The sequence below is a fragment of the Paramisgurnus dabryanus genome, chromosome 12 (assembly GCF_030506205.2).
Source record: "Paramisgurnus dabryanus chromosome 12, PD_genome_1.1, whole genome shotgun sequence".
Classification (NCBI taxonomy): Eukaryota; Metazoa; Chordata; class Actinopteri; order Cypriniformes; family Cobitidae; genus Paramisgurnus; species Paramisgurnus dabryanus.
This window is the reverse complement of record NC_133348.1, coordinates 13,032,880-13,055,489: the sequence shown is the minus strand read 5'-3', so window position 1 is coordinate 13,055,489 and position 22,610 is coordinate 13,032,880. Positions and strand designations below refer to the sequence as shown.

General features: G+C 37.1%; 1 protein-coding gene across 1 annotated transcript; it reads left to right on the top strand.

The window, feature by feature from the left end:
- Positions 1–173: 173 nt before the first annotated feature.
- ankef1a (ankyrin repeat and EF-hand domain containing 1a) lies at positions 174–20,368 on the top strand. The gene is made up of 10 exons (XM_073811386.1): positions 174–1,215; positions 2,883–3,082; positions 3,239–3,388; positions 3,509–3,632; positions 5,646–6,474; positions 6,632–6,858; positions 7,072–7,238; positions 7,503–7,640; positions 14,130–14,285; positions 19,356–20,368. The coding sequence occupies exons 1-9, from the start codon at positions 858–860 to the stop codon at positions 14,280–14,282; spliced, it is 2,346 nt and encodes a 781-aa protein (XP_073667487.1). The 5' UTR covers positions 174–857; the 3' UTR covers positions 14,283–14,285; positions 19,356–20,368.
- Positions 20,369–22,610: the final 2,242 nt, after the last annotated feature.

Here is a 22,610-nt window from a genome sequence, read left to right as displayed (position 1 = left end):
CATAACATAAAAAACAAGGTTAGAATCAGTTGCTTGCATACCAACACTATTTAACCAGCAACGACAGACAAATTAACTATGTACTTACACACAATTCTTATCACAGTGCATAGCAGGCTACATTACTACAGTTGGGATTTTTACGACACATCTTTCAGTCAGTGGTTTTATTGCACCTAGAAAACCCCCATTCATGTAACGTTAGCGCCCTCTTTTGAACAATTCCAGATATTCCCACGATTTCCTGAGGTTACATACTCCTGATTGCGTGTAGTGAAATTAGGCTAACGTTACGGTTAAATTATGCATACTTCATTGTAAAACAACCACAACCGTTATCAGTAGATCGTGATAGATGTCGCTTACTGTCACGACACAAAAACTTCCTCACATGCTTGAAGACGTCTTCGTGAAAACTGATACTTGGATACGACGTTTGCAGCCAAGCTACTCAACCCCGGTCAAGTGATCTCTTAAAAGTACGGTAATTCGACCTCAGGCCGCAACTAAATAAACAGAGGCGGGAGTTTACTTCTTAAAGAAGCTTTGAACAGGTCACGGCGTTCAGTTGCCATAGAGACGCGCGGCAGAGAGAACCGCGGATCTAGGAAGCAATGTTGCACGTAACGTTTACTTACTGTTGATGTTCAGGCATTATCGACAAAAGGTGAGTCTTCCTGGAAATTTGATTGTTTTCTGGCTTTGTAATGTAGTCTTTTAAACTTGTATCAGATATCCATGCTGAAAAAAACTTTTAAACTGTATTTACTTCTGAAAATCAATAAAGTGCCTCCAGATAAGATTAATTTACCAGAGATGTATAAAAGCCAAATCCTTATTACATTTTCAGGTGCACGATGTCACTCTCCGAATCCGTAGCAAAAAGCAGACTTGAAATCCTGCAGATCTACAGACTCCTTCAGTGCGTCCGAGAGTCTGATAAACCGTACATAGAGAAATTAATCTCTATGGGTGTCGATGGCCTCATTAATCTGACAGAACCACGCGATGGTAACGGCGTCCTGCACCTGGCATCGGTGGCCAACAACCAAGACCTGCTGGAGTTCCTCATGGCGCAAGGTGCCAGTCCAAACGTGCAGGACAGGAGAGGCCGGACGCCGCTGATGCTGGCTGCTGAACTGGGGTACGACGGCATTGTGTCTCTGTTGGCAAAGAAAAACGCAAACATGACACTTGTGGACAACGAAGGAAAAGGTAATTTTATCTTTTGTTATTTACAGCATGGCTCGTGTTCCTGTAGGTCAGTTGAATTCATCATTAACTAAAACTGTAATGTTTCATACATACAAAAAAGTTCCACTATTAAGTCCAAGTTCACTATAGAATTGCCTAAAACATGAAAAATTACTTGGTGGATATTTAAATACGGTTATGTAAGAGATTTCGAGATTGATATACAGTAAATTTTAATGTAAATCAGTGACAGGATAGGAGGTCCATGACTCCCGAGGGCTCTGCAGGAGGACAGTCAAACAAAAAGTTAACAGTAAACATTAAAATGTATTTAAAATTAAAATCATACAGTTCCCACCTTCATATATTCTCACGAAATCCAGATTTAGAAGGTGTCCAGCATCAGAATAAAAAAAAACCTTGAAGCCAATTTGTTTTTGCACATATAAGATTTTGGTCTGAACTTACTATGACAATTATTTTTTGAGGATTAAAAAAATATTTCCTATAGAATTATTTAAATTTTTTAGATTATCATTATCAAAAATTATCATTACACAGCATGATATCACAATTAATATATGCATTTATAAACTCATGTTTTAGTAATGAGAACTAAAAAGTTGTCTAGGTACTATGACAAACAAAATTTCAACATTTATCTGGAGAGAAAAAATAAGAACTGCTTACCTGGAAGCCATCTTGAGTGTCACAGTCAATTATGTCCCTTCCATCAATTTAAAAAAAAAATGTTAGTTCCTTGAGGGCTTAAACAATGATTGAAAATTGTTGTAGAGGATGAGAAAATTGGTCTTGGACACATTTATATTCCTTATTATTGTCTCTAGAGGGTTTAGAGTAATCCAGGACTAGGCCTTAGTTATATAAGGACATTTACCTTACAAAAACAATACTACTGTAGTGTGCATCTTTAGACACAACAATGGCACTGATATATGTTAAGACATGCCAGTGCAAGTTGTTTTTAAATGAAGGCAGCTCAAACATGCATTTTAATAAATCCTGTCCAGGAAACCGCCCCAAAAGTCTATGGGGTTGTTTCCCAGACAGGGATTAGCTTAAACCAGGACTAAACCCTAGTTTAATTATTAAATATAACTAGTTTTAACAAACATGCCTTACTACAAACATTACTGGCATGCATTTTGAGGCTAAATAAAGGGCACTGATGTATTTTTATATATGTCAGTGCAAGTTGTTTTCAGTTTGGACAGCTCTTACATTTATTTTAGTCTAGGACTAGTCTAATTCCTGTCCGGGAAACTGCCCCTAAAAGTTTGGATAAGGGCGCCCTCTGGTGGGCATCTTACTGTATTTTTTATTTTATATTTTTTAGGAAAATAAAACAATAAATGGTGTTTAACATTGATGTTGATCTTATAGCTGTGATGTATAATTTGTGTCTCGTGTATTAACTGGAACCATTAACTAATATTATTGTGAATGAAATGCAGAGAAATTTACTTGCATATAAACAAAATCTCTCTGCCTCCATCTTTCTCTTTCAAGCAATTATCATTCAAATGGCAATTTAACTAGGGATCACCAATAGCTGGCTGCATTCCTCGTATTTAATTCTCCCTTCTATATAATTACAGATCATGGCACGACCAGTAAAATACCATGTAAACCGATCTAAGTAATCTGTTTTCTGGCTTCTCTCCCAGGCTTGCTTTTCTACTGCATCCACCCTACCAAAAGGCACATGCGTTGCCTCCAGGTGGCACTTATGGGCAATGCAGATGCGAACAATGTTTCAGTAACTGGGATGCCAGTGTTTCTGCTGGCCTGTGAGCAAGCTCAAGACTGTGAGGAAATGTGTCTCAGCATCCTAGAGAGTGGAGCTGATCCCAATGCATCAAATCAGGTATGCAGTGCTGTATTATTGAATTAGCTTTTGCAGAGAGCAGCACACCCAGTAATAAAATGTAAAATGATAATTCATTGCAAGTCACTTTGGATAAAAGCATCCGACAAATATAAATGTAAAGGCATACATTTAAATGATCATGTGTTACCCCAGATGACTGGTCGGACTGCACTGATGGAGGCGACCAGAGGAGGAGCGGTAGAGCTAGTAAGAGCCATTCTAAGAAAAGGAGGTAATGTCAATGCTGTGGATAAAAAGAAATTCCACGCAGCTCATTTTGCAGCTGAACGAGGCTTATTTGAGGTAGTCTTTTACTGTATAACATTTATCTGAACAATAATCAATGATGAATGATTCCTTTAGCATTAGGGATTAGCATCAAAGATCATCATTGCTGTTAACTCTAATCCCGCTCTACATCAGATCATTAAGGTGTTGTCTGCATATGCAGCTGATTTTGGAGTGGTGACATCTGAAGGAGATACACCCCTGCACTTTGCTGCCGCTGGTGGCTACACAGATTGTTGCAAGTTTTTGGTTCAAAGAGGTAAATCAACACAATCTCATGGTAATTCATAACTATATTAAAAGGTAAAACATACAAATTTGATTAATTCACACTTGTTAATTGATTAATAAAATTGACTGTGTTACGTTGGGTTGAGGTGCGAAGTCAGTGTTGGGACTTCACTAATGCTTATTTTCTGTTTATCGTACATTCTGTACATTTACTTTGTATTAATCTATACAATTTATACAAATTAAAATCTTAATATAAATACTTGCTGGGTATAGTATCATTGAACAAAGGAAACAACCTTCTTGTTACTTCTTGATAAAAGAATATATTGAAAATCACTGAAAAAACAAAACGGTTAATAATAATGATTATTTAACTTATTTAAATATTTTTTTCTTTTATTATAAGAAAAGTTTTTTCTCTTTTGTTTGGTTAAAGGGACACTCCACTTAAAAAAAAAAAAATGCTTATTTTCCAGCTCCCCTAGAGTTTAAACATTTGATTTTTACAGTTTTGGAATCCATTCAGCTGATCTCCAGGTCTGGCGCTACTATTTTTAGCATAGATTTGCATAATTTATTGAATCTGATCATTAGCATTGCGCTAAAAAATAACCAAAAAGTTTCCATATTTTTCCTATTTAAAGGATTAGTCAATTTTATTAAAAAAACATTCAGATAATTTACTCACCACCATGTCATCCAAAATGTTGATGTTTTTCTTTGTTCAGTCAAGAAGAAATTATGTTTTTTGAGGAAAACATTTTCTCATTTTAATGGAATTTAATGGACACCAACACGTAACAGTTTTATTGCAGTTTCAACGGAGTTTCAAAGAACTCAAAACGATCCCAAATGAGGCATAAGGGTCGTATCTAGCGAAACGATTGTCATTTTTGACAAGCAAAAATAAAAAATATGCACTTTTAAACTACAACTTCTCGTTTGTCTCCGGGCCTGTGATGCGTCAGCATGACCTCGCGTAATACGTCATCATGACGAAAGGTCACGGATGACGTATGCGAAACTGAAGTGTGGAGAAAGAGGACCGTTCCGACATTGTTGTATGTCAAATGATACTAAGTAATGTCTTTGTGTCAGTTTATTGTTTTAAAATGGTTCACAAAAGTGTGTTTCATATATGTAACACGTGACCTTTCCACGGCATTACGCAATTACGTGAGGTTGTGCTGGCGCGCCACAGGACCGGAGATAGACGAGAAGTTGTAGTTTAAAAGTCCATATTTTTTATATTTCTTTATGCCTTATGCCTCTTTCGGGATCATTTAGAGTTCTTTGAAACTGCTATTTTAAACTGTTACATGTTGGGGTCCATTAAAGTCCATTAAAATGAGAAAAATCCTGGAATGTTTTCCTCAAAAAACATAATTTCTTCTCAACTGAACAAAGAAAGACATCAATTTTTTGGATGACATGGTGGTAAGTAAATTATATGGGTTTATTTTTTAGAAAATGGACTAATCCTTTAAAACTTGACTCTTCTGTAGTTACATTGTGTACTAAGACCGACTAAGAATGAGAGTAGTTCCTAGCCATATCGGCCTAGAAAATCGCAACTTAGTACACAATGTAACTACAGAAGAGTCAAGTTTTCATTAAGAAAAATATGGAAAATCTTTGGTTATTTTTTAGCGCGATGCTAATGGTCTAATCAGATTCAATGGATTATGCTAAGCTATGCTAAAAGTGTTAGCGCCAGACCCAAAGATCGGCTGAATGGATTCCAAAATGGTAATAATATAATGTTTAACTCTAGGGGAGCTGAAAAATGAGCATATTTTCAAAAAAAGGTGAAGTATCCCTTTAAGTACCTTATTTCCTATTTCAATTGTCTTTAATGTTAATGCTATTAAAGTATTGCTCTTAAAACGTATACTCACACATAGTAATTTTAATTATTATATATATTATTATTATAACCATAAAAAGAATTATGCTGCTTAATGGTGACGTGTAGGATCAAGCTATCATTAAATGTTCATACTTGAAGTTTAGTTTTATTTTGTGATTCCTACTTTAGGATGCAACCCCAAACTGAAAAATCAAGAAGGTCTTCTTCCTCGTCAGATTGCGAAGGACTGCGGCCACAAGGCCACTGTGAAAGAGCTTAAGAAGGTCGAACGACTACACGGAAAGTTCTCGAAAGGAATGGGTGGCACAAATGAGCCATGGGCTCTGACGCTCCACGACTGGTCTCACGAGTACGAGACTGCACTGAGAAATGCTTTCGAGACGGCATCAGACACCTATGCAGGAATAGAAGCAGTGTCCAGGGAAACGTTTGTGTCTGTTCTTCGTGACCTTCATGCTCCTGTAGATGATGACCAAATCCGGGATCTTCTGTATGCTCTTGACAGGAGAAAAGAGGGGTTTGTAGATGTTAATGACTTCTTGAGAGGCCTCAAGTTCCTTCCTAAGACTTACATTATGGCTTCTTATGGCTCTAAAAAGAAGAAAGTAAGCAAGGCAGGGAAAACCAAGAAAAGTAAGTTTAATCTACCAGTGCCTATCTGCACAGTTCCTCCAGACCTCATCCGTCGGCGGGATGATGGCGGACCGCCACATTTTATGATTGAAAGCTACCAGCATGCTACAGACATACACAGGTATGACCGGGATCATAGACCAGAACATCCTATTGAAGATGACACGGCGTGGTACATCGATGAGCCTGAGAAGATATACATAAATATAAACTACTGTGTTAAAATGGGAGATATTGAGTCTCTTAAGCTGGCAGTCAGTCAAAAGATTCCTGTTGACGTGAAAGATAGATTTTACAAAACCCCACTTATGGCGGCGTGTTCAAGCGGGAACTATGAAATGGCAAAATTCCTGGTTGATAACGGGTAAGATTAACCTTTTAAACTTCAGCTTAAAACATTTGATTGAAATCTGTTTTGGGCTTAAAGATTCCTGGTGTGTCATGTCGCGTGTTATGCTTATCTTGAAATTGGCAAAAATTGTTATGCATCATATAAAATGATATACAATGAATCATCACAGGGCTGACGTGAATGCGTGTGACCAGTTTAGCTGGACACCTCTGCATCATGCCTGCCATGCAGGACAGCTTGACATCATACAGCTGCTGTTGGAGGCGGGAGCTGCTGTGGACCCGCCCACCCTAAATGGGGCCACTCCCCTAATGAGAGCCATTGAGAGCTGTAAGCCATCGTGTGTGGACTACCTCATCAAAGCTGGTGCAAAGATCAATGCAGTAAATAAAACAGGTACAGAAAAGATGTTTAGGCAAAAAAGGTATGTAAGCATTAATAAAAATGTCAACAAATTCTGCACCATCTCAGTGTAGCCTGTATTTTTTTTACATTGCCACTGCATCTTTTTGAAAAGCTGGCTGGTTTACAGTCCATTAAATCTTTGAGATTGATCAACATTGGCTCCGTTGTTATATGAGTCAGGAACTTTCCATCTTATAATTGCAGAGCAAAACTGCTTGGATGTTGCCCATGCCTATGCAGACTTCAGGGTGGTGGATTTGATCCAGGCTAAGATTCATGCCCTACCCAGACATAGGGACAGGAAGGCACAACCTGCCAAAGTCAAACGCAAACCAACCCCGGCCTCTGCCTCTGGCTCTACGAAAGAAAAGGTAGAATAACATACATGCGATTCACAGCAATTACATATGACACAGTCAATGATGTCAGTGTTACAGAGAGAACCCAACCAAAGAGGAAATAAATGAGCTTAGACGTTTCAAATTACCCCACCAACGAAGGGCCGATGCCTGCATGACTCTGTTAGTTTTATCCGGGGGAACCCAGCACAATGACTGAGAGTTACGTAGTTTGTCTCTGTGTCATCATGTCCACTGTGTCTTGATTACAGTGTTGACGCTTTATCTTCTCAGCAGGGTTCTGTTCCCACTCTACCAACCTCCTCAAACTCAGCAGTCAAGAAGGCAATGAAGAAAGACAGCGTTGTCGTGCACAGCACTCAGATCAGCACCGGCAAGCTCAACAAATTGGACATCAGTTTTGTGCCAAGAACGGTGAGCCGGTTACAACTTGAAGCTCTGTTGAGAGAAATGCGAGCCATGTGTGGGCAAAATGACATGTGGAGAGCAGATTAGGGCATCTTATTTTAATAGATTATTATAATGTGGTTTTGCTAACCCATCGAAACATTTTATTGTTCAGTGGTTGCTCTTTCATAGCTCAGAGATTTGGTGTTCTCAGCTGTGTTTCAACTTCATGTCTTAGAAGTTTTTTTTCCCTAAAATTTCTTAGGAGAAATAGACAAACAAAAGAGTTTAGAGATATGCATATACACTCACCTAAAGGATTATTAGGAACACCATACTAATACTGTGTTTGACCCCCTTTCGCCTTCAGAACTGCCTTAATTCTACGTGGCATTGATTCAACAAGGTGCTGAAAGCATACTTTCGAAATGTTGGCCCATATTTATAGGATTAGGGGTGTGCCGGTTTCAGAATTGGTGATGACGGTTATGACGGGAGTCAAATGTGACGGTTCGTCACATAACCGTCAGTGGGGGGCGTTTTGCTCGTTTAAATGCTCGTGGATTGACGGGAAAGTGTCATTTTACCATAAAATCATGAATGTGATGCCAAGTGTGTTTTAAACAGTAATAACTTTGAACAATTTAACAGAAAGCAATGAAATATTAAAAAAAAACACACGGTTGCCAGAAGACTGCGCTGTCACTCTCTGCCCAGCATAAATTAATCCTCTATCTATCATCTATTTTAATAATCTTCGGAGAAACATATTTGTGCATTGGGCTTTTTATGTCTGTAATTGTGTCTATATCTGTCATTACACGGACCAGAACAGCATGAAAACAATGTGGATTAAAAGCGTATTGAAGAGGTTTTGCTCATAAATGCGCAGGTAAAAGAAAGTAATGTGAACTTGAGATTGTTATTAAACGCAGCCGGTGTAAAAGCACAATGGCCACGCGCAGCAAACGCTCTCCGCAGACGCGCTGCACAGTGCTCACCCGGCATTTGAATAAACTAGACACTGATTAGATACTTGCTCTACGTTTCTTTAAAATTAACAGCAAGACAACTAGCAGTGAATGTGCGTTGAAGAGAGTTAGAAGATTAGCATGGGAGGATTTGAACTTGAAAAGCGGAGTGTACTGACGCCTTTCCGCGGTTAAAACAACATTCCTTCTCATGGTCATTCATGTTTATTTGATGCTATAAATTAACTAGAAGGAAGAGATGATTTGAAAGGTGAGACTTTGTTTAATATGTTAAATCTCAAAAGTAACCGAAAAGTAACCTGGTCTGTCCCAGGGCCGGTTTTTGCTATGGGCAATGTGGGCGAACGCCCAGGGCGCAATCTACGTGAGGGCGCACGAGCGCATTCAAAAAAAAAAAAAAAAAAAAAACATCAAAGCGGTTTTTTAGACTAACGCTCATTTCCATGTCAAGTTAGTGCTGAGAGTCATACACAGGTTGTGTGCGTGTCAGAAGAGGCACGGGTATGAGGTGTGATTTGTGCAAGTTTTGCAACTCACTAAGCAAACAGACAAGCGAACAAACGTGTATACGCTCGCCTGCCGTCTGGCCAAAATCCCATACTATTCAGGCGTCAGACGTAAGGTATGAGACGTCAGACGTCACGGTCACGTGTCGGAGCTGCGCTAAATTTGGCGCGGGCGTCGCGGGCGGACGTATTGAAATTGATAATTTTTTACTTTGCGTCCGGATAACGTACGTGCGGTTGAACGTCCGGATAACGTACGTGCGGTTGAACGTCCGGATAACGTACGTGCGGTTGAACGTCCGGATATTAAATACCATCATCATCTTTACTTATTGAGTTCTTAATTCGAGATATAAAACCAAGTTTGAAAAGATGCAAAGAAACAAGTGCTTAATAAAACATTCATGCATTAAGAATGAATATCAAACTATGTAGGCCAACTATTTAAAAGGTTTAGTTTTCATTCACTTTTGAGGGCTGTAAAACCACTAGTAGACACTAGCAAATAATGAAAAATGTGTTTGTTTGTTTATATAGACTATAGATAAACTCTTCACTTTAATATGTTGCCTAATGTTGTGAAAACAAAATAGTGTGACAATAGTCAGTGAAAGCCAAAATCATAAACACATTTAGGACAGGAATTACAGAATTACTCCTGATGGCACATGGTGTATCTCCTCCTAGACCTGGATCAGCCCATAAGTGAGCTCCTGTCTATATGGTGCTACTTGATGGCTTCAGATACATGAGATCCCAGAGGTTCTCAGTTGGTTTAGGGTCTGGAGAATGTGAAGGCCAGTCAATGGCGTCAATGCCTTCATCGTCTAGAAACTGCCTACAGACTCTGGCCAAATGAGGTTGTGCATCATGTATCAGGAGGTCTCTGCACTGCACCAGCATAACATCTGACAATAGATCTGAAGATTTAATCTCGATGTTTCATAGCACGTAGAGGTCGTGAGACCCTCTGAGAATGGTCCTCCTCCTCCCTAAACCACTCTTGCTGTTGCCTGTCCAATTTATCTGTTTTCAATTGTATTTGCACCAAAATATGTATAAAGTTTTACAATCACTTGTGCTTCCGTACCGGGGTTGATTGATATTCCTGAAGGTTATCTGACTTGGTGTAAAGCTGTGATGATTTTCTTAATTTTTTGAGCAGTATATGTATATATATAGAGGGTAGTACATGTAATCAGATCCCAAAAATCAAGAACTTGTATTTAAATTACATTACATTTTAAAATATATGTGTATTCTATTAATCTTCACATACTGTATATAAAGCATTGTAAAGTTTCATTGAGTCATTCCCATCATTGATGTTTTCTAACAAAATGTGCTTGCAACGTGGTGTTAACTGTGGTGAAATCTGATCTAAATACATATTTTATGGCTGATATAATGTTTTTTTATTTTTGCATACATGTCAAATGCACTTACAATCATGTCTTGTTTAAAATTGGCATATATTTTCTTGCTCTTTGTGCTGTGTCAAAATAGTACAATACTATCTTACTTAAATATGTGATATCAAATATACATAGGTCAAATGTAGATGTAATCAAAAAGTACTCATATTACATTACACAAAATGTGTAATCTAACAGATTAGGTTACTGACTACAAATTTTGGCATGTAGTTTGTAATCAGTAACTGATTACAATTCTTATGTAATCTACCCAAAGCTGGATATATACAATATTTCTATATAAAGTGGAAGATGGTTAAGGTGGTAGTGAAATAGGTAGGTCTAAAACAGAAGAAACCTAAAAAGAAAAAAGGTTGTTTCGTATTTAATATTATTTAATATTGTGTAAATGTATTTAATATTATTCTGAAGATGTGATGAGTTGATTGGGATGAGGTTAGAAGTGCTGGAAAATATGTAGTGTTTGGTGTGCCTTCAGGAACATATTTGGGGAACATTGACTGTGCCTTTTTGTTTTGTAAAATACAGTAAAAATGTGTACAAATAAGTATGACAATCATGATTTAAAAGGAGTGCAAAGTGAGTTTAACGTATAGTACAGTAATCAAATTTCTGTTGTGTAGGTCTACTGTAAAAGGTTTGGGTAAGATTTGGTAGGCCTACTTTAAAGTATTTGTATGTCTGTTTATGACCCTTAAACCACAAAGGCTATAAAATGATATTTCCCCTGAATCAAGTTAATAGGGGCCAAGCACCGAGGTGCAAGGACCCTATTGTTCTTCAATGAGTAAGTACATCTTTGATGTCTTTCAGGTATGAAGTTTTTCCTCTATTTGGTAAATACACTTTAAATCTAGATAACTTATTGTTTTTAAATGATGATGATGTATGGTTTCAATTATTCTTTTTACTGTTTTTATTTTTATATTAATTTTATTGCGTAAGCCGAACAGCACATTGGTGAACATTGTTGTGTTTAATGGTGCTACAGAAATAAATTGACTTTGAATAGCCACAAGGTGGCGCTGTGATCCACCTTGTTTCGTCAGTGCCAAACAATGGATTATGTAAAGAAATTGGACAATAAATACTTTATAGACAACACATAACAGCGGCCATACACTGATTTTATGCAAGGCATTTTTTCATTTACATCATGTGACTTAAGACGTGAAGAGAATCTGTAAGATTGTACTGTTTATGCCATGTGTTGCTATACTATTAAATAAATGTGCCTTTGGGTAAGATATTTCTCAACTGATTATTTTAACTTGTTTGTCATTAAAAGTGTAACAGCTTTTAACATATAATTATAATAAAAAAATTGACCCGGACGAACGTATCTTCACACGTACGTAGTATCACACGTTCATTGATCACGACGTCTGCTCACGGAAAAGTATGCGACCATCGGCACGACTGATTGCTTAGTTTGCAAAGCAGATGCATAAGCCACACCTCATACACGGGAGAAAGGGGCGGGCCAACTTGCAACTCCAAACCGCTCGCCTTATAGGGGGCGAGCGAGGGATAGACTGATCCCAGGCCAGAGGCCACACAACACAAACTGTTGCGTCTGCTTCCACATAAATTGTATTTTTCATTCCTAAAATTAACATAGACCCATATACCTACGAACATGTTATCAATTGGATTTTGTGAAAAAAAAATCTGTAGAGTCATCTACGTGACTCACGTCACGTGACACCGGTTGATTGACGGGCGAACGGATGTTGTTGGCAAAATGTAATGCAAAGTTAATGATGTCGAGTCTTCATCATCATCATTCATGGATCGAATTAAAAGACCAAAGAAGCCATAAGTTGCCCAGATCAGAAAAAGAAGAAAAGAAGATGAGGAAAAATTTTAAAGGTATGCCGATTTATGAGTGACGACGTGAGTGAAAGTAGGAAATAGGCTAACGTTATTTATATTAGCCTCGCCGGCTCGCCCTCTTGCTAATATGTTGCTATTAGCCACAGAACACGACTGTTTTTTTTGGTTTTAGTTTTGCTGAACTAGCAACTATTAGAATTGAGGCACCATGTCATGCAACTAAATTCACCCATAGGCAACACACAGTCTAGTTTGTGTTTGCAACACAACAAGTGCAAACTCACACAGACCTCCTGACTGTGTCCTTTTTTATTGCTATATACGCTATATGTGAACTTAAATAACTTCTAATATAAATTGACATGCCATTTTGTAAGCTACACAGTGATAGCATTTTAAATAATTTGTAGTGTATGCTTAGCATTTGTTAACATCCTATAAACTAATAAAATATGTGTTATGGTCATTTTAATTGGGTAACTGATGCGTGATGTAAGTGTATCTAACTTACATATTGTATATTAATTGTAAATTCAGGGGCACTTCTGAAATATTTTGGAGTTAGAGCACTGTAAATGTACTGTATTACATTTATTTATCTTGTTTTTCTCTGTTCTTGTTACCTTTTTGTATTTAAGATTATATATAATAAAATAATACATGTTGGTGGCGGGATTTGGGGGCAAAAAATTTTTCTGGGGGCGGCGAAGGGATGGTTCGCCCAGGGCGTAAATCTAGCCAGGACCGCCACTGGTCTGTCCTGTATGTTCGCGCGTTGTCAGTGTCTGCTCCGCTCTGTATTTTTCACTGCGTGAGAACGTGAGGGTGCGTATAACACAGACTGTTAACAATTGTTTTAATTAGTATTTAAAAATTCTTTATGATAAAAAATGTTTAAAAAAATATTTTAATAACACGGTTTTGGCGGTTATAGAGTTCTAATGACGGTTTTCAACTATAACCGTCGGTCTCACGGTTATATAATGACCGTCACACCCCTATATAGGATAACATCTTGCAGTTGATGAAGATTTGTGGGATGCACATCCAGGGCAGGAAGCTCCCGCTCCACCACATCCCAAAGATGCTCTGTTGGGTTGAGATCTGGTGACTGTGGGGGCCATTTTAGTACATCAGACCAGGCAACATTTTTCCAGTCTTCAACTGTCCAATTTTGGTGAGCTCGTGCAAATTGTAGCCTCTTTTTCCTATTTGTCGTGGAGATGAGTGGTACCCGGTGGGGTCTTCTGCTGTTGTAGCCCATCCGCCTCAAGGTGTGCGTGTTGTGGCTTCACAAATGCTTTGCTGCATACCTCGGTTGTAACTGGGCAGATTGTGAAATACTCAGACTGGCCCGTCTTGCACCAACAACCATGCCACGCTCAAAATTGCTTAAATCACCTTTCTTTCCCATTCTGACATTCAGTTTGGAGTTCAGGAGATTGTCTTGATCAGGACCACACCCCTAAATGCATTGAATGCCATGTGATTGGTTGATTATATAATTGCATTAATGAGAAATTGAGCTGGTGTTCCTAATAATCCTTTAGGTGAGTGTATGTTTGATATGGAAATCGTCAATAATATTGACTGTTGATTGCAAACTGTAAATCTGAGCTCATCTCTTTAAAGACTCTCCCAGAGTCTTTTAAAGACTTATATATAAGTATATAAATATATAACATTTGTAGGAGGCTTCCATTTACTTTTCATTTATTGTAATTGTTGTCTATATCTACATTCTAGACGTGGCGAAATCAGCTGACCACCATTGAGATGATGGAGAAGAAAGCAGCAAGGAGAAAGCGCTTCACATACGAGGTGGACTTTGATGACTTCAAGATGCCATTCAATAAAAACATTCAAAAGAAATCTGTGGATTTTGAGCTGACAGATTAAAAAGTAAGGACCATGTTTTTAGCAGATTGATGTTAGTACATTTCCAACAAATTCCATATTTGAAGTACAATTTAAGCATGTTACTATATGGCATGTGATATGGACATGAAAATAGATAAAACCGTGCAGTTTGTTAACAGGGTTGTATAACGTTGCTAAAAAGAACATTATTTGGTGTAATGCAATGTGTTTGCGCAGTTTAAGGTTAAAAAACAATTTTTAATTTCCACATATCATACATTATTCTTGCTCCTCTATGCCCTGCTTTCTGAAACACACTTAACGTTCTGAAAAGCTTGGTGTGCTCTGATTGGCCAGCTATCCAATGAGTTGTGAATGGATCTATTTGATGAAGCCAATATGAAAGTGATTTAAACTGCATTTCATCGACTGGCCGCTAGAAGCTGGCTCCAAAAGGGATTCAATTCCCATAGGCCCCCATGTTAAAGAGCACCTATTGTCCGATTCATGTTTTTTTAAAATTTCTTTTTGTGTGTAAGTGTGTATTGGTACATATTAACAATATGAAAAAGGTACAAACCCCAAAGTAAACGATGATGCAAGTTATCGTCTCCAACGTAAATCACTTTACTTGGACTACAACAAACACACAGATTGTAGGCAACCGTTTACTTCCTGGGATTGGTGATGTAGACCAGACTGACATTATTATAATTCCACCCGCTTCGGAATCACAGCCTGTAAGTTAACTCCTGTTAGCATTGCATTGGCTCAGAATCTTTCAAACATGGTAAGGAGCGTCACATTTCCTGCTGACGTCAGAGGTATTCAGGCCAATCACAACGTACAGATTAGCTGGCCAATCAGGGACACAGAGCTTTTCAAATCCGTGCGTTTCAGGAAAAGAGTGCAATCTGGAGCTACAAAAATGTACAGTATGTGGAAAATAATGTGTTTTTTAACCATAAACCACGCAAACACATTGTATTATACCAAATACACAAAATAATTTTTTTTGTTGTTATTTTACACACACGCGGCCAACATATGGGTGACATCACGGACACTATGTCCATCTTTTTTGCAGTCTATGGATTGAAAATATTCAATATTTGTCAATATTTTAATTGCACAGACAGCTTTTAACACTCCAAAGAAAAAGAAAAATATGAATCATATGACCCCTTTAAATTAAGGCATTTGGTAGTCAATGCTCTACCAAATGAGCTACAAGAACACTGTTAAAGTCCACATGAAATCAAAACTGACTATTTGTATTTTTTAATAGAATTTTGCATTTGAAACTATATATCCGTGTTTTTTTCTTTTTTTAAAACTCATGTGCCTTCATAAACTTTACTCAAAATCCAAAAATGTACTTCTACCTGCTTGTAGGTGACCCTTCTCTGATGACATCAGCTTGACGGCAGAGCAGCCGTAAACCCCACCCCGTCCAACTGTCAGTCTGCTGCGATTTCCATTTCGGAATGAAACGCCTACTTTTCTATATCCAGTCAATTTACAAGGGAAAACACACCTTACGCAGTGCCCGAAATTGGTCCCCTGCTATTGAGGACCAATTTCGGGCACTGCGTAATGTCAATGCGCGTGCTGCAGCTATGCTATTACGCCGGAATAAGAGTATAGTTCCTAGCCATATCGGCCTATAAAATCCCAACTTTTAATTTGAGTCAGTCTTAGTATACGATGAAACTACAGAAGAGTCAAGTTTTAAATAGGAAAAATATTGAAACTCTTTGGTCCTTTTTGAGTGCGATGCTAATGGTCTAACCAGATTCAGCTGAATGGATTCCAAAACAGTAAAATAGCAAGTGTTTAACTTTAGGGGAGCTGGAAAATGAGCCTATTTAAAAAAAAAAAATATATAAGAATCTTGTTTTAATAACACTAACATATAGTGTTCATACGATGGTTACCCAGAAATTCAGCGGCGTTTCTTACTGCTGTTTCTCTGTCATCTCATAGAGGAAAGTGCATTAAGCAAGATTGATTATGCGTTTATGAGAGGCTGGAGATGAGAGCTGCTGCCTGCGTGCTGGCATGCAGTTTGTCTCCTCCTTGTCTCAGCGTCTGTCAGCCATGCTGAGTACAGGCCTTTCACCACAGGCAACAGCGCAAAACCCCTCATGTTGTTTATCTGTAAAAACCGATCGGTTTGATCCGCATGCAGGAATCTTGATACATTAACTGCAGATTAACCGTAGCAGTATTCATACTGTAGCAAAAGTGTGATTGTTGAATGAAGCAGTCTGTGACTATACTTTCAATGCAAAAAAGTTTCATTGTTTTTACTTTAATTTACACATTAAAGTGACGTCTGACATATGTATTTGTTGTTCTACTGTCTAACATCCCATTGTTTTAGCATGCAGTTCATCTGATTGGCCAACAGGTGGCGCATCTGTGTTTAAATATCAGTAATGTCTGTTTTGAAGGATAGTGCTAAAATCCTGAGGGACTGTAGTCAGCTCAGCACAGAGTTCTGCAAAATGAACAAACAATTGTGATTGTTGTTAGTTAAGAGACCATTGCAAACACGCATTTCTGATTTGTATGTATCCTAAGCATTTTAAGTTTAATGCAGATTCATGTATGAGGTCTGTTTATTTAACTTCTCTAACGTAGAAAAGATATTTTTAATTGCTTTAAAAATCAATAGAAATGTCCCAGTAATGACTGTGCAGAAATCTCACAGTGTTAAAGACATAAATAACCACGCCAAATCAATGCAATGACACGTTTTACTGTAACCACCGAGTCAGTAAGCTCTGTTTAAAATGTCAACAGTGGCGTCTGAGAAACAGCGATAAGGTGTTTTTTTATTTGTACGACAGGAATCTGATTAAATGTGTCTGCTGTTACCAGTATTTACTGCTGAATTAGATCATTAAATCGCTGTGACTTTAAGGTTTGTTGGGCATAGTTGCATAAGCAAATAAATGGATGAAATAAACCGCTTTATATCAAGGGATTATGGAGCATTTATAAGAATGATCAGATACTGTAACATCACAAAGAGAGAGTAAATATACTATGTTTCAGCTGTTGTGTGTGTCTAAATGAAAATGTTTGATGTGTTTATTATAGATGCTTGTTATGGATGCTGAGGAAGAGATGATAGACAACAATAGAGTAAACATTAGAGAGAGAGAGAGAGCGAAAGAGAGAGAGATGGGAACTCAAGAGCAAATAATGCGTCAGACAGGCTGAGAGAGGGAAGGACATAGCAAATGAAAGTGATAGTGTGAGTATAAAGCCATCAGTGACATTCACCCTGTAGATGTGTGTACCGAGTGTGGGGAGATTCAGAGAGGGAGAGAGAGCAGAACGAGGAGGAGGAGTGAATTTTTAATAAAATCAATGCCCTCGGCTTCAGCGTTATGGAGATCTTTGAAGAGTGATGAGCACGTATATGCAAATGTGTTTTTGTGCACATGAGTGCATTTATGCCTTGATTTATGTAAACAGTGCAGTTTAAAATTATCATGAAGATAATTTAGGATTTTATTTAACATTATATACATTTTAAGATTGTTTAGGATTTTATTTATTTATTTATTATAATAGATAAAAAATTGGTTTTACACTATATGAGTAATTTGTAAATTAATGTGTATGTGAATATTATTTTTAATTCTTTATACCATTCCAGAATATAGGGCTATATTTATGAGAACTGGTTAATCTTTAGATGGTTTCAGCAGTTACAACATAAACAAATGGCTTTCGTGGAACAAACATAACTTCCGATAAACCTCAACAACATCACTTTTAGTAGTTTATTTCTGATAACAAGCAAAATAAACAAAAGGTAGATGACCTTAGTTCAAATCATATATCAAAAACTACACTAAGCTAACATTATTGTGTAAAATGTGTAATGTTACTATATAATGTATACAATGTAAGGAATAGTTCACCAAAAAATGAAAATAATGTCATTAATGACTCACCCTCATGTCGTTCCAAACTCGTAAGACCTTCATCTTCGGAACACATTTTAAGATGTTTTGTATTTAGTCCGAGAGCTTTCTGAACCTCCATTGAAAATGTATGTACGATATACTATCCATGTTCAGAAAGGTAATAAAAACATCATCAAAGTAGTCCATGTGACATCAGTGGGTCTGTAAGAATGTCTTGAAGCATCGAAAATACATTTTGGTCCAAAAATAACAAAAATTATGACTTTACTAAGCATTGTCTTCTCTTTAGGGTTTGTTGTGAACCATGTGCACGAGACTGAAGTGACGCTGCTGACGTACGGCGCTGCTGACGTGTTATCTGGTGCACCCCAGCTTTTTTTGCGCCCAAGCTTCGATTACAGTCTGAGGGAGATGCACGCTGTAAGTTTGAAAAAAAATCTTCACAAACATGTCTGAGGATAACCTGTCAGCAGCGTCGTACGTCAGCAGCGTCACTGTGCATGCGCATTTGCAACAGACGCGGGAGAGAAGACAGTGCTGTATAAAGTTGTCATTTTTGGACCAAAATGTATTTTCAACGCCTCAACACATTCTAACTGACCCACTGATGTCACATGGACTACTTTTATGATGTTTTTATTACCTTTCTGGACATGGACAGTATACCGTACATAGATTTTCCCTGGAGAGTCTCCGACTAAATATAAAACATCTTAAACTGTGTTTCCAAAGATGAACGGAGGTCTTATAGGTTTTGAAGAAACATGAGGGTGAGTCATTAATGACATTATATTCATTTTTGGGTGAACTAACCCTTTAAATGCAGATCGGCTGCCAAACCTCCCTTCACATACTGTAGCGGTGATCCATGATCACTGTCTCCCCTTGTCTTTAGGAAACCAAAACATGTGTTATTTTCAACGAGGTTTAGCAACTAACCAGACCATAAAAAAAATAGAGACTGGAAGTTAAGTTCTGTCCAGATGCGTAACTGCGACATTGCGGTAACTTTCGATAAAAATCTCCAATTTAAATGCATGTTTGATGTTAGCACATGCTTTAATATATACAACCCTATTTTAAAGTGTTACCATTGATTTTAGTACCTCAACCAATTTTTAATGCAACAGCTACAATAATGTCATTGCAACTTATTGTTTGACAGGATCTGGGGAGGAACTGCACATTGTTGCTCTGCCCAAAAAAGGATCTGGGAAAAGCCATACAGGAAACACTATCTTACAGAATCCAGATTTGTTTGAAACAAAACGCTCATCATTTTCTGTGGCTGCCTCAATGGGAGAGCCATCAGGTTTGTAGATACACGAGGGGCCTCATTTATAAAATGATGTGTTGAAACCATCCTACATTTGATCTTACGATCATTTATCAAAAATGCGTACGTGTGATTCATAAACCCATGAATTATGCTATTGTTCTCTTCACTTATGGTAATAATCTTGATAAAGGTCATTAAAAAGTTTGTGAGAGAAAATTCACAATAAAATTCAAAACCTGGTAGACAAATGTGGAGGTCGCTGTTATTGATAATAAATACTGGAATCCAGGAGAATGGATACAGAAGCAACAGAGTTCAGATAGACTACTGAAAACTAAAGATGAGATGGTAAAAGAGAGAGAGGAGGTGCTGCAGCAAGTGCAGAGAAATGTACACAAGGAAATGCAGGTGGTTCGAGCAGATGGTTAGAAGAGCAGATCAAACAAGAGACGGTGAACAGAGTGCACACTAAACATAGAGTCAGAACTGAGTCAGAACTGCACGAGTGGCAACAGGGGTTTTGCCTGGTGCTCTGCTAGGAGCTTGGAATTTTGTTAAAAATAAATAAAAATAAAACAAATACAGAAGCACTCAGTACAGCAGTAGCTATACCAGCTCTTCTAACTTCACTGCACAGATTCACCTGTTTTAACAAATACTACTGCTGATGCTGCTGCTGCTGCTGCTGCTGGTGTGTTCAAAGTCAAATTTATTTATAGAGCACTGAATAAACGTAAACCATAGTGCTGTACAGACAATAGCACAATAAAAACAAATATTAAGAAATGGTCACATTCAAGTAGTTATAAAAACTATAACAAATAATAGCACAAATTAAGTGCACTGAAAAATAATTTAATTCCGTTTAAGCTACATTTAAAGAAAAGTTTTTTATTTAATTTTCAAATTTTTTTGTTTGTTTAAATGTAGCTTAAATATATTGATTGCAAAAAAATTATTAAATTGAACTAATCTTTTTTTTCAGTCTAATAGATAATAGCACAATAATAAATTAAGAAAGTCGCAGTTAAATAAAAAAAAAATAAAAACAACCTTTAAAAAAGACATAAAACATTTTTCTCAAAGAAAAAAGGCAATGAATCGATTTTTTTATATTTATTTCCGCAAACATTGAACGTAAGATTAACGTTAATCTAATTACTAGTTTTCTCCACTAGTTGTCACCCTCTTTTTTTGCCTTGCGCGATGTTACCAAGCAGCGAGCCTATCATTCAATCATTCAGTGCTTAAAATGGCGGTGCTTCGTCAACGTTGATGCCACCTTCACATAAAAAGTCAGAGGTATGGAAGCATTTTAGATTTCGCAAGCAAGACTACGACGATAGTGTTGTGGCTTTTAATTTCTTTTCATTAATTACCCACTTGTAAACTTTTGTTCACTGTTCTTTTTTTATAGATATAGTATTTGTATTAAATCTATATTTATTGAGTTAAATCGACAATCGATTTTAAAATCCGTTCAGACAATCGGAATCGAAATTCGAATTGAAAATTGTAATCGAATTGATTTGATAGCTTGTGAATCGAAATCGAATCGATCTGGAACATCTGAATCGATACCCAGCTCTATATTCCATGTAAAGATTTAAATACAAATAAAATCTTAAAATGAATCCTAAAAGAAACAGGCAACCAGTGCAGGAGAAATATGATCAAACTTACCAGTGCCCGGTGTTGCAGCTGTAGGTGTAGTTACAGGAGGTCGAATAGGGTATGAAGCTGTAGGGAGAGGAAACCATTTTGGGGGCAATAAAGAAAGCAGTTAAGGCATGCCAGGAGAATATGGTTATAACCACACCATTGCTAATGCACAAAGTTAAAGTAATAATGTGAAAAATTATTTTTGAATTTGAAATGAATGTTATCATCCAGATTTAAACAAATCATCAATACTAGTTTGTTGTTCTATATAGCATTTTACAAATTAAAGAAGTGATTTAAATGTAAACTGTAATAATTCAATTGATGTTCAAATGATCAATATAAATAATGCAATTATCAACATTTAATCAATTATGATAAGCTGAGCTATCAAGCATAGTAATCAACTTTCTGCCAATCATAATCAATCAACTGTCTGTAATTTCGTCGACATTGACAATGCTTTCAATGATGTTTAGGTGTTAGGTGTCAACATTTTGTCACGTATAAAATAGTGTTTATTCGAAAGAGAAGTTTAAGGGACGGTTTTCCGGAGAGGGTTTATTATAGTAGGCTAATCCTAGTTATGTTTGGACATTTAAGTAGTTTACAAACAAACATTACAAAAAAACAATACTGGTGTGTATTAAGATATTTCAGGTGTTTTGAAATGAAGGCAAAATATGCATTTTAGTTTGGGACTGAATAAGCCCTGTCCGGAAAAACCGTCCCAGTGTCTGAGTAATCATAGCCCTGAATTCTGTATCATTTGTACAATTAAGGGAAGTTATTGAATGGATGATATCCAGATTTTAAATAAATAAGACAAAATCTGTTTCTTCTGGACTTTACGTTCCCATTTTTAATGGTTGTGCGAATGGTTTTGTGTTTAAAGCTGCAATCCGTAATTTTTTTATGTTGGTTTAAAACAAACAAGATCAGGTATTTGGCAAATACCTAAAAATCAGTGTTCAAACTGTCTCCTTACTTCACATTGGTAAGCATGTGATCTAATGCTCAAACCTCATTGGACGGCCCATTTTTTTTTCAGAACGAAAATTAAAAAAGCAATTTAACTAATGATGTCTGGCTCTTGGACCCCAGTGTATAAAATTACCATTGTTGTTTTTCCATCTTAACAATCAAGCATCATATTAGTTTAGATAGGCCATATCAGTCAAGCTTGCATAAGCTGATCCAATCTAATTAAACCAGTTACGATACCCATCAAAACAGTTCACTTAAATTTCTTTTCTATTGTGTTGCTTCTTGCTAATCTAAACTCCCATTGAGTCTTTCCCAGAACAGAACCATATCGCCAACACTAACTGTATGCATATTATTATGATAAATATGCAATTCACAAAAGTGGTCCTGATTTAGCTAAGGTTTCAGTTTTACTCTTATTATAGTGTTTAGACCTCGTTGAAATGATATGCCTGCCCAGTCAAGCCTGCCTTCTGAGATCTTTCCTTGCAG